Source organism: Coturnix japonica, chromosome 18, assembly GCF_001577835.2.
Source record: "Coturnix japonica isolate 7356 chromosome 18, Coturnix japonica 2.1, whole genome shotgun sequence".
Taxonomy (NCBI): Eukaryota; Metazoa; Chordata; class Aves; order Galliformes; family Phasianidae; genus Coturnix; species Coturnix japonica.
The window spans coordinates 4,362,669-4,375,853 of NC_029533.1; the positions used below are offsets into that span (position 1 = coordinate 4,362,669).

General features: G+C 43.4%; 1 protein-coding gene across 2 annotated transcripts in view; it reads right to left on the bottom strand.

Moving 5' to 3' along the window:
- Positions 1 to 2,069: 2,069 nt before the first annotated feature.
- Positions 2,070 to 13,185, bottom strand: part of ASPSCR1 (ASPSCR1 tether for SLC2A4, UBX domain containing) — a 34,970-nt gene continuing 23,854 nt past the window's right edge. For both annotated transcript variants that reach the window (XM_015879681.2, XM_015879680.2), the window contains exons 13-16: positions 5,184 to 5,235; positions 4,540 to 4,609; positions 4,051 to 4,235; positions 2,070 to 3,730 (exon numbers count right to left, since the gene is read on the bottom strand). In XM_015879681.2, the coding sequence (XP_015735167.1) occupies positions 3,717 to 3,730; positions 4,051 to 4,235; positions 4,540 to 4,609; positions 5,184 to 5,235 (321 nt within the window). In that variant the 3' untranslated portion in view covers positions 2,070 to 3,716. The remainder of the gene's footprint in view (positions 3,731 to 4,050; positions 4,236 to 4,539; positions 4,610 to 5,183; positions 5,236 to 13,185) is intronic.

Sequence of the window (13,185 nt, forward strand, 5' to 3'; positions counted from 1 at the left end):
TCCCTCGTGCAGGCTCATTGCTGCAATTAATCATCAAAAGTCAAGTTGCTTCAAAGACTTGCACGGTTTTTCCCCCCCCCCCCCCCCNATATTCTCCTCAGAAGCTGCTTCCCCCTCTGCTATAAATTTGTTCTCACAAAGAAACATCAATAAATCAAAACCGAGGCTCCCTCCCTCGTGCAGAACCCTAGCTGCAATTAATCCTCACAAGTCAACTTGCTTCAAAGACTTGCACGGTTTTTCCCCCCCCCCCCCCTCACCCACCCTTCTTCTTTCAATCTTTGTAGAACGAAAGGAAAAAGGGACAGAATAACAAACAGCATGTGTGAGAATCCCACATCATGGGACAGCTCGGCCCCTGGGCCGGCAGGGGGGCAGGATGGGGGGAGCTGTGAAATAAGAAACCTCGCACATGGAGGGAAGGACCCACACAACTGAACGGCTTTGTTGGGAAGCGCAGAGCTGGCTGCATGAAAAGCAGCTGAGGGTTGTGTGTCCAAAGGGCCGTGCTGTGCTGCTGCTGCCTGCAGCCTTTGGTTGGTAATAGCGAGCAGTTTTCTTTCTTTCCAGTCTGACAGCCTGTAACGGGCACAGCTCAATAAGACACCATGGTGCCTCAGCTGAGAACTATCAAGGTCATCACTGTGGATGTGAGCCACGTGGAAATTTCAACCGAAACCACAATTTAATACACATTCTTGTTGGTGACGGTACCAGGCGAAGCAGTGCCCCAACCCTCTGAGCTGCGGCCTCTGCCAACAGAGCTGTTTGTGCAGCTGTACAATGAAACCAGTGAAATAATTGACCTAGTTCGGCTTTCAGCCCCACGACCAGACGGTAAAAAGGGTGGCAGCAAAAAAATGCAGATAATGCTACCTCTGAATACCCAGCGCCCCAAGGGATGAGTTAGATACTACAGCAGAAGAGAGCCAAACCAAAGCCGGGATCTACACACAGCATGGTAGGAATCTCTGTAGCAAGTACCTTAGTGAAGAGCCTGCACACACCACAGGCCCATTAAAAGAATCCACCCCTATTTTTTTGGCTTTTTTTAGCCTTATCTGGATTCCAAATCATCTCCCCCCCCAATTCTGACTCACAAATAGACCTAAAAATGCTCAACTTTCACTTCCCCTGCCCATACCACCAGCATTCCTGACTGGAGAGGACTGCAGATCTGGATGTTAGTGGTAAAGTGGCATTTTAACAGCAGCAGCTAACTATGGGTTTTTTTGCCTAGGGGAATGAGACCTGATGTAGTTGTTGGAGATACCCATTTTGCACTCTCTTATGACAACAGTAGATTAAACTGATGCATTGCTGTGTTACACAGGGGGGGGTGTAAGCAGAAGCACAAAGCTGCATGGGCTCAGCCCAATCCTCACCAGAAACCTGTTCTGACTGGCACAGCCACTATTAGGGTATATTATGGTAAACCAGTTGTATCTTGATTTTAATGATTAGAAAGTTAACTCTGGGGATCTGCTTAAACCCAGTACTGGTTCTGCAGCTGCTGCTCATCTCAGATACAGAGAAGAAACTGGGCCGGGATGTGTTTGTGCCTCTGTCAGATTGAATCATACCTAACTCTGTGAGCAGCAGTTGGGTCAAGACAGACCAGATATTAACCTTCTAATGCTCATTCCTGTACTTAACCCAAGAAACTGCCCCAGTAGTACTGACAGCGCTGTTCATGCCTCCAGACATTTCCTTCTCTTTGCCTGTACCACATACAAGTGACAAAACATGAAATCAAAACAGATAAGGCACTCCACGTTGCCTGTGCTCTTCAAAAACAAAGAGTAGCACACCTGAAACCCAGCGCAGCTTCCTGCTGCCAGAACACTCCTATTTACTCTTAATCCGGTGATTCAAACACCAGCACGAGTACATCAGTGCCTGTGCTGGGAGCCAACCTATAGCTCTCTTGGTGGACCTGCAATACATCCTGCACAAACTCAGCACAGCAGCTGTAGCTGCAGCATAACTTGTAACTCCTGTGAAAGGAATCAGCAGGACAGAGCACCAGAAGTAAGGAACAGACAGCAAGCTCAGCCCACACAACCATCTGAAGTAGTAAGCTTTACACATCATTTTATTTTGGCCTTGTTTTGCTATAATACACCTTTTATAGACATCAAGCACCACAAGAGCTTGCCTTTCAAAGGAAGAACTTAGAGCAGCATGTCTGCACACAGCGCTCTTGTATTCTCTCACTGCCAGTGGCCGCACACATTCCTTGTTTATGTTTGGGTGTCATATAAGGAATCAATCAACATTTTTGTTGAAGCATTCTGCTCCCTCCGCTTTAAGTCTCCTTTTTCCTCTTCCACCTTTCATGCTTCTCCCTCCCTTCAAGTTTCTTCAAAGCATCTAAGAGCATTTGGAAGTAATTAGACCTGAAGGGAAATGTTGGCCAGGCTGGGAGACAATGACAAGTGCCAGGAACCCTGGGTGCCCTTTCTAGCTACTTTGAAGTTCATTCAGATGGTACAAAGCTCTGTTTTGCTTTGTTGGGGGAAAAAAAAATGAGAGGAAGGGAATGAGGCATGACAGGCCCATTGAAAAGAGAGCAGGTTCCTGTGAACTGACAGAGAAACAGAGCACTGGGGGAAGGAACACATTATCAAAGAGACCGACAAAAAGGCCTCCTCTGGCCACTGTACTTTATTACATCTCAAAACTGTGCAGATGCACACATAGTTTAGAGAACAATTGTCTGTACAGGGAAAATGGAAAATATGCTGTTACCATAACATGGAACCCCAGCTCGCCCAATATGAATCACCGATCCATGGAGAAGACTTAAAAAAAAGAATGATAATAAAGCACCATGGCTACTGTGGCACTATAATCTCCAGTGTAAGCACAGCTCTAAACAGTAACACTCATCCCACTGCAGCATCTGCAGGAGGCAAATTCAGGACCAGCACTTCCCTCTGTACACCAACTGCAATGCAAGGAACAGCTCACTCTGCTGTGGAAGCTTTCAGACCACAGAAGACACTTGTGGACTGATGGTCACACAAAGAGATTCACATAGGACTATTTTTTTCCCTGCATTATATCCACAGTTGCTGGCATAAATTATGTGCAGAGAAAGTTCCATTAACAGATACCTGTGTTCTAAGGCAAATGAAAACAATGTAAGTGCAGTAGACCAAGAGTTTCATAGGAAAATGCAATTTGAACTGTTGTAAGCAATGTGCTTCCCTTAAACCCACTTTCTAGCCATCTATACCCAGAATCACCAGCAAAAAGCAGAGGTGTCTTGTTCTAGTCAGCACTAAACTACAGGTAAAATTGAATTGGACTTTGCTGCTTGAGTTCAAGCAACCAGACTGAAGTTACCTTTGAGAACAGAAAGGCAAAATACAGGAGGATTTGAATTTAAAAACATGGGTGGAATCGCAGGCCTTCACAGACATTACCTAGGAATTATTTTCCCTTCCTTTCTCCATTCATATTATTTGCATGCAGGAAATGTTACATTTAACCTTTAATCTTGCTTCTGTAGTCACAAAGCCCATAAACAGGCCTTTCAAAAAGGCCTCCAAAAGGTGAAGCTGGCAGCTGAAAGTAATAGCAATTTTCTGGATATAATTAATGTTCATATGTGTTAAATCTCTCCAGGGCCACCAACAATTTCTTACAAATTCTGAAGTAGTTCATCAGGAAAGAGGCACAACTGGATGCTCACTGCAGCTCAGGATGCTTCATCTCTTCCCACCTACAACACAAACATAAGGCCATTAAAACACTTAACCACACAGTTCACACCGCATCGTTTCTCAATAGCACGATCTTGTTCTATGTGCTGCTGTGTTCCCTGGAATTCCAAATAACATTTCATACTTTTACTTCCTTATGAAATCAGTATTCAGGCACCTCTCCAGTGAAGGCTGAGGTTTAAGGCACAAAATGATTTGTAACTGACAAGCACTGATACACGTCCTATCAGCCTCCTGCTGACATCTTCAAGAGCAGTGTCAACACTGAAAGCGTTTCTGTGGAGTTCAATGGGTGAACTCTCCCTTGACTTTGTGTTACCTGGCAGCTTCAGCCACTTGGGTATTTTCCCAGGGGGCCTTCTCAGCACCTGTGGAGCTTCATGCATTCTTGCTGCTTCTGGTCGTTCAGTCTTTTTGTCACTGCCCACTTCTGGTTCAGGTAGGGGTGGAACTATTGATTCTAAAGTTGATGAGGCAGAAGGAGCTAATGGTTTGGACAGACATCTAAGGAAGAAAACAAACAAGTAAAATTAAACTTCCTTTTTTCATACTAGCCCCATGTATCACTGCATTTAAGCTTTCTAAGTCAGACTGACAAGGCTTTTCTCCATGATAAAGACCCTAATATTTACTTGATTTAGTCACTGAAATCCTGCTTTACAAAGAAGGACTCATCAAGATACAAATTCAGATATGATTGTATGAAGGAGTAACTGGAGTTCTAGCATCTTCAGATCATATTTCTTTTTAGAAAGGCACTTCATGCCCCCAGCCCTCCCTGAAATACTCACCTGCAACTCTGACATACCTGGCCATTAATAAATCAGCTGCAGAAGGGGAAACTGCAGAGCTCAGCAGATCCGATTTCAGGTAACAATCTGTTTAAAATGAAACAATGAAATCCAATCACTTGTTTGGTAACAAAAATACATCAATCACAGAATCACATAGCCCAGTGCTCAACAAGTATCTGCCGTATGCTACAGCAAGTTTCCTATCAGCTGAGAAATAGAACACTTTCAAACTATGACTGTTTCTTACACAACTCAAGGTGCTTTACTTTGTCATTCATTCAAAACCTCGAGAGGTTGAGAGCAGGAGGTCTGTATGAGCATCTCACAGCTATCTAGCTAACATTTCCTACCATGAAATTTCCTTCTATAGAATCATTCTTCTTTCATTTTTTGTCCTCATAGTAGATAATGCCTGCTCCACGGCCCAGCAAATCTCACAAGAAATGTACCATATTTATATTTGTGCTTAAACTAACTATAGTCAAATCCACTTCTAGTGAGACCGACCCAATTCTGATGAGCTTCAGCTATTCTGAAGGGGAACAGTTACCAGCACTGGCAAGGACTGCATTATCTTTTGTTGGAAGAAATCTGAACATACTGACACAGTCTATACAGCGCTATACAGTCAGCTGAAGAAGAGAGGAAGCTCACTCACCCCTGCGCTCCTCAGATCCAAAATGAATGACAGCAGCTGGAAAGAGTTTAGCCTGCAATGGGGAAAAAGAAGAGGTTACTGATTGTAGGAGCTTTCACACTCTGCTGTGAACATTAGAGAGTGGTTAGACAGCTATGGACTAATTCATACAGTTAAAGATCAGGTCACTGAACCATCTATTACTCAGAAAAGCCTCAACTTACATAGAGCACGGGGCACTCATGGTAAATATGAAGCAAAACTCAAGCTGTTCTCCTACACACAGACGTTCAGCAACATACTCATTGTGCCAACAACCTATTTGTTTTCAATCCAGTCTGAACTGCTAGTTCCTACTTGTTTGGATAGCCGTATTCAAACTGTTTTTTCATTCATTTAGCTCATCATAGCAACTGTAGGTCTGCCTTCTTCACATCTGCATTTATCATCCCAATGAACCTCATTTCATTTGCAAATAGCACTATTTTGTATTTATGTATTTACCTCCAAAAGAGATAATAACAAGCAGAGAATGCCCAGAACTGAACCCAGGACACCACTGTTTTTCAACAATTCCTCAGTGAGTGTTATTTGAGCTGCCCGTCAGCCAAAGCATAATTAACTTAGTATGCATTTTAATTACACTGTGGCACACCTTAAAAAAATATATATATGAATCAAAGAACGAATCAAATGAAAGCATGTTACAGTATGTAAATTGATCGAGTCTGATCTCCTAAGTATCCCCTCCATATAAAAATGGTTCAGTATGTCACAGCTGACTACATCAGAGGATGCACCTCAACACCTTGAATTTCTCTGCAGACCCCTTCAGCAGTCCACATACACAGAGAACACACGTTAAGGAGCATGTGGTCAGTATCACTCCTCCTCTGCCAGCACAGAAGCGCAATAAAACCAGACTTGGACTTTTCCCTGCTGTCAGGGTGACAGAAAATGTTGACTAATGGTCTACATTTACTCTGGCAAAATAACACAACTCAATTTCTTTTCTTGAGCAAAACAAACCAATAAGTCCTGTCAGCACCAACTGCCCCTCTTCCTACTACCAAGGCATATCCAGGCACTGCACAGGGCAGGCTGCCTGCTCTAGAGTTTTCTTGAGCCTCTGTTGCCACCATCAGCACAGTCAGGATACTGGAATTGATGCTTCACCCAGCAAAGCAACTATCACATCTCAAAAAACAAAACAAAAGAAAACACACAGATCTCTACAGGGGAGCCTCTGGACTCCCACTTAATACAGACGTAGATTAACCAAGACGGATGAACACGAGGTGAGATGAATCAGTTTCACCCATCTTCCTGGTACAAATAATGCCAACAAGTACATGGCATTGCAAGTTAATCCAAAAGGTTCTGTGGACTTTCCTAAGTAGCATGGCCTGAATGTTAGACTAAAGCAGAAGAGGCATCCATTTGTCTACTTCAAGCTCCTGCCTAGCGACCAGGGATCTTCATATCCTCCATGTATCATCTTAGCAGAAATCATTATTTACTGGGTCTTTTTAACATGTTAGTCCTCAATCAACAGCGCCTGAGATTGCCTGCTCCAGTCACAAAGACAGCTCTCCATAAACTTTTTAATTAAAAAGTACCAGCCACAGTTTAGAAACCCCAGAGAAAATTCTTCCAAGAGCTTTGATGTTTCCGCTGCATTCGTCTGAAGGGATCCCTCTATTTAGGAAATGGGTGGCTTAAAAGGGAGCCCCCCCCAGCACCCCCTCCCCAAACACACACACTCGAGCCCTTTTGCACACAACATCCTTTTCATGCCAGCTGCAAGTTGGAAAATGAGGTTTTTGTAGCGTGTTAGTGTTGGAATTTTTTAATAACCTCCCCTCTCTGTTTTTCCCCTCCTGCCCAATTATCTTGGTAAATAATTAACATTCTGAAGGAGATAAGTAAGCACAACATCTCAGAACTCAAAGCCTTTTAGTTCAAAGCCCTGCTCTCCTCTCTCCCCACTGCCACCACCAAAACTTTCTTGTCAATCAGGCTCTGGGCACACACATCAAAGCTCCATGCGGGAATGGCCCCAAGGGGTCAGAGAAAATTCATGGCAGGGCCAACGTGAGGCACAAGAGAGAGAAGCACAGGCTGAGAGCCACAGAAACACACAAACAGAATGTGCCCCCAGTATAAACCTCTACCCTATTTACTCACAAGTTGACAAATAATCTTAGTTTCGAATTTCAGGCTCCACCACCACAACCGTTTCCCACTGCTGGCAAAATATCAATCCAAAATCTTTTAACTGAAAGTCAATGGACAGCAGTTCACAGGCACGCACAAGGCAACCTCCTTCCTATGGCAGAGCAATTCCCTCCACCACTACCCCTTCCTAATGCTCAGCCAACAGGGCTCTGTTGCCAAATTTATATCTGACGAGTTTCTCTATTCAAATCTTTCTCCAATATAACAGTTCATTCACACCATCCCTCATCCAACTTCCTCTCTGCAGAATTCTCAGGTGTCACCCCCTATTTCAGGGCTCACTGTGGATTCAGTACAGGAAACAGCCAGCTGCATCTCGCTGATACCCCACGAGTTCTCCAGCCAGTCACCAGCAGGACACACTGCCTGAGAGCTTTCTGCAACACTACATATATACATAGAAACATGAACACAGAGTTGAATAACCTCACTTGTCAAAGAATGCCTTGGCATAAAGGTGAGAAGGCATTAGCATCCTCAGGACAGGAAAATATACAACCATAAAGCTGAAGCCTGTTGTATTCCCCAACATTGCTTTGGAAGCAAAAGCCACACATTGGGCAGAAGGTTATTTGAAACACATACTTTTAGGTCAGTTATTTCTTCATTTATGTGCCCCTAGATGTTGAAACTTACAGTTCTTAAATTCATTGCACAGGATTCTTTTAAGACTATCATTGAGCCAAGAGAGATTTAGGAACCTCTTAGAGTCACACTGGGTGCAGCAGACCAACCAAACCAATCACAGGCTGCTTAAAACAAACATTCAAAGAACTCCACTCAGTTATATGCAAAGAAATACTACAATATAAGTCAACACTGCAGTCACCACACTGCAATATCCAGCACTTCTTTTCCTCCATTTCCAGCCAAAGGTACAATGCTACTTTAATTGGGAAAATTAAAACTATTAAACTATGGAATTTTAACATTCAAATCACACTGTGCGAGGTCTATTTGCATGATGTATTTAGATTTTTACTGCAATATATACTGTGTATGTGTGCACAATGAAAAGCAACAGGCAGTGTAAATTAAAGATGTAAGAAACTACCATTTTTCGTACCAATGAAAAACTGAGATCTAACGAGAATAAGTAACTTACTCAAGGCCACACAGAATGGCAGCAGCAGGAATGACAATTAAATACATATTTCCAGTGTACCAACCAGGGTCATGGCCACAGTCACCAATGAGGCAAGAAGAACTGTTGTCCTGCTTACCACCCTCTGTATGTAAGGAGGGCCATTCCTAACTAACAATCCTTTGGGTTTGAAAATGTCTCAGCTTCATCAATTAGCTTCATTACAGGTTTAGATTCCCACTTTCTGTTTTTGCTGTCTGAAGAGCAGCCTGTTACTCACACAGCCACATTCAAACCCTATAGCTACAGTAACCCAAAATTCTATTTCAGACAACCCCAGTGAAGTTACTCAGATACCGCAGTGGCGAGTATGGTTTATGACAGCAGGGCATCCTGGTTGTAGAGTGGTATATTGGGTCATGATAAAAATATCTACCCTAGAACAAAATTCCACTGCGAATCCAACTGTGACGCACGGGAGAAATATTTCTGATTTTTTTTTATTGCATGTTTTAGTCATTTGTTCTCTAAAGCACAAAAGCTATTTCAGACGGAACCCTCCCCCAACCCCATCTCTATACTTCTTCCTTCAGTGGGCACTTCTAGATGCACGCATACCAAAAGTCCTACAACTGAGTACCACAAAAATATGTCCATTATTACCATGCAGTTATTCTGCTCACAGAAAGAATGATGCTTTCAAATCAGGCAGGGGCTGTTGTCTAAGGGGAGCTCGCAGCTGCCAGAATGAGAAGCATTCTTTCCGTTACATGATCTGAAAAGATTAGAGTGCCACAGGTCTGCTGTTAGTTTGATGTTAAAAGATGAATAAGAAAATAAGCACTTCAAAGGAACACGCGCATGGAAGGAGAAACCCAAGCTACCAACATGAAATACTGCATAGTACACACACCCCAAACACATAAACTAGCCCTTGGAAAATTCAACCGGAAAGCCGGTGGATCAAAAGCTTCCTCTAGCAAGACTGCAAAGCATTGCTGAAACAGAAATAAACACCACAGCCATGGTGAAAGGGGCAAAGTGACTAAGTGGTTCTTGTTTATAACCTGAGAACAAAGCTTCTCAATGTGGACTGCAACTGCAAAAGAAGATGGATATTCTGCAGCCAATACGGGGGAAATCTGATCCAGCTTGAACAGGGGCCCTTTAAAATTCATAAGGCAAAGATAAGACTTGAAAGCACTATTTTGAGAAGGCTACTTAAGAAGGAATCCAGGTATAAAGAGTATTCATTGAGCCCTTGAGCTGAGATCAGAAAGATTTGGCCTCCGAAATTAATAGTAGAAGAGGGAATATTTTTGGCAGAATTTCCACTCTGAACTAAGCCGTGCAAGAAAGGCCTCATCCTTACTGCACTGCCCTAATCCAAGCCAGCACAAGAAGCAAGTATGTACAGCCGTGACGAGTTACCAGAACTAGCATGACAAATAGGAGGTAAGATCCCTACCAAAACCTACTTAGATGAGAAAATCCTGAATGGGTTGCAAAGGGCTGAGGCTTCACACAGGACAGTGAATGTCATCCTCTGGGAGAATTTCACTATTAATTGTGATTTTCCTTGTTAGTGAGTGGAGTAACACCAAGACCAGCCACTGGAAGTACCTCTGGTGGAAAGGCTCTTGTGAAGAAGTTTCTTCTGAAATCACATTCAGACTCTTGTGCCAAAACCAGGAGGCCTCACACTGCCCGAGCCAGTCAGCTTCGGGGAATGGAAATGCCAGTCGTGTTGCCCAAGATGGCATTAATGAATAGGATATGGAAACAGAACTGAAAGCAAAGAAAGGAACAAACAGCTCCTCTGCACTCCTGCCCTGCTGTACGTGCCAGAGGAAACACTTGGTGCACTCTAAGATCTGATTAAAAAAACTAAATATTTACATGGAAGAGAGTGGATTCCTTCAGCTCCTCTGAAGAGGGAATATGGCCTCCTGCCCTCTTTGCTGCCTTGACCTTCCCAGTGGCTGGTACTCTTACCTTCTGCTAACTCTTTCCTAGTATTAACTCAGCATTTAATTGCTTTGTCTACTAATGCCCTCCAGACACACGCTACTCAAGTGCCTGGTTCTGGGAGGAGCAAGAAAGGGAAAAGCAACTCTGAGAAGTTTGGCTAGCCTAGGGAAGCACAAACAGGCAACCAGCGCTGTAAGAAACTCAAGGCCAAGTGCTACACCAGGGAAGCCTGCGGTTGTTCAGTTCTGGAGAGCAGAACATTATAAAATACTTCAAGGGACGTGAGGATAAGGCAGCCAGCAAAAACAACAATAACAAAAATAAAACAGAAAAATCAAAGCAATGTCTTGAAGTCTACACGGGTTCCAGAATACCTTGTTGCCAATCTGTGTTCTCACTATAGTGTAAGTACACCCATTTCAGGAGAATTCACTTCAGACAGTTCTTTCAGCCCAAATACCTTGGCAAACAAGCTGACAATATTTGTCATTTTCCCAGGTTTTGCTTATATCACGAATGTTCTCCCTTCACCGTAAGCTATCAGATTTAATAAACGTGGTTACAATCTTATCAGCTTGAATGCACCGAGAGAGCGTAGAGAAGAGAAATATTGATAATAGCATAGTACACCATCTGCAGTGACTCCTGGGACTGGCTTCAACACAAATTACACTCACATAATTGTTTGAACACTCAAATGTGCCCACGTTACTACCTCAGACACCATCTACTTTTTCTTACAGACAGCAACACAGCAGCCTGAAAACTGGAAGATAACCCACTGTTAGCAGAAATCCTGGGCAAGGTGCAGCTCTGTGATCTGTGCCTGGCACTGGATAGGCATTCCCAACCAAGCCATACCACACAGAAAGGAGCACCACTACAGTACATTCCTAAAGCATCCAGGCTGGCAGCAGTTGATGTACAGAACATTTCATGTTGGGGGTCAAGCAGCCTCTGCCTCTGAAAGTCTCAGTGATAACCACAGGTACCTAGAAAATCCTTGAAAGGCAATTTCAAGGTGATAAGGACAGGTACACAAGCAAACAGGGTGCTTTCCAACACTGAAAAAATGCAACAGAAAGCAGTGTCAGAAATTGAAGTAATTAGAGCAGCAAAATATCCAAGAGATAAGAAGCAAAAAGAGGGAAAAGGTTAATTACAGAGGCAAATTCTGAATCTTCAGCATCTTGGAGGTACTTAAAAGTCATCTTAAAGAAAAAATAGTGTCAAAACTCAAAGCCCATTGGATTCTAGGGGAAATGTGGCATATGGAAAAGAAATCACTGCAGAGACACTGAAAAGAAGCCGTATATTTTGTAGGAACACAAGAGAAGCTGGAGGCTGAGACAGGAAAGCTTGGAAGGCATCCCAGCCAAATCTCAGAACGACAAACGCTCATTTTATGCAGGAGACATCTGCTGTCGAGAGCTGCAGAGAGACCTTGGAACTATGGAAAAGAAAGCTTTCCAATAAGCATGTTAGAATATGTGTAAAGGAACTCTAGGTGAGGGATGTGATCAGACACAACAGCTTAAGACAAAGACAGGAGAAGGTGTGGGGGCAGTGAGCAGCGTGCGTGTGCCATTTCAAACAGGCCTCCTTCCTTTGCTTCAGAACAGCTAACAAGTGGATAACATTTTTTATTATCTGCTTCTCCTCCGAATGTTTTCCAAATGTATTATTAGCAATGCAACTAGAACCGGTTTCCTTTTCCTGGAGTTTCTCGGAAATCTGAAGACAAAATTTGTCTTCTGCATTTCCCATCATGGTTACCATGTGGGACTTGAGACAGTGTTTTGGATGGCAGATGTGGATGAGATGGCACAAGTCAGAGGAAGCTGGGAGAAACTGCCTTCATGCCTGAGTGGAAAAGTCTCCCGTTTCAAAGAAACAAAGTGTTTTCCACTGGTATTTTTGTTACTGATTAAATCATACAAAAATGGCTTTGAAAAGAAAATCATTTGTCACCCCACTTGCCATGGTATTACTTCTTACCGAGACATACGTGTTCACATTCCTGTCTGGTAGGAGAAGCACAGTCTTCTGAACAGCACATTCAAAGAGATGACACACTTAAGTAGAGTATAGGAAGTCTGATAGAAGCAGAGTAGTCCTCAGGTTGTGCAGCTGGGCAGAGCCCAAGAGCTACTGCACAGCACCTCCTGAACCATGAAACCAAATGAGGCTGTGATCCCCAAGAAGCTTAGAACTCTCTAGGAACCTATACCTGTCATAAGTACTGTGACAATACAAAGAATGCTGACGTAACAAAAACCACTCCCAAAAAAGCAAATTTCAGCAACGAATCTTTAACAGCTTACAGGAAGAAGAGATTTCTCCCTGTGAACACAGGGATACACACTTTGCCTCTCTGAATGTTCAGTAGCCTACGAGCAGCTGCACTTGTATCATATCCACATGGCCTGGTCGTGAAGTTGTGGAATTTGGAAAGCTCCATCACAAACAACTTCAGAGAGATGCTAATGCCTACCTGACTCACCACACTGCCTGAAAGGTCCCTTTTTCTCTCCTGCCACTGCACCATTCTGCTCTCCCTGATGCATGAAGCTAAAACCTTCACTGCAGTCTGCTTGACTCTTCTCTCCAAGTCCACCAGTGCATAAAGGCATGAATCTCTGAAGGACACCACATTTTAAACATCATTACGTGGGGTAAAATGACTGGTAAAATCTTTTCGGCCTTTAAACACTCAGACAGTAGCATCAA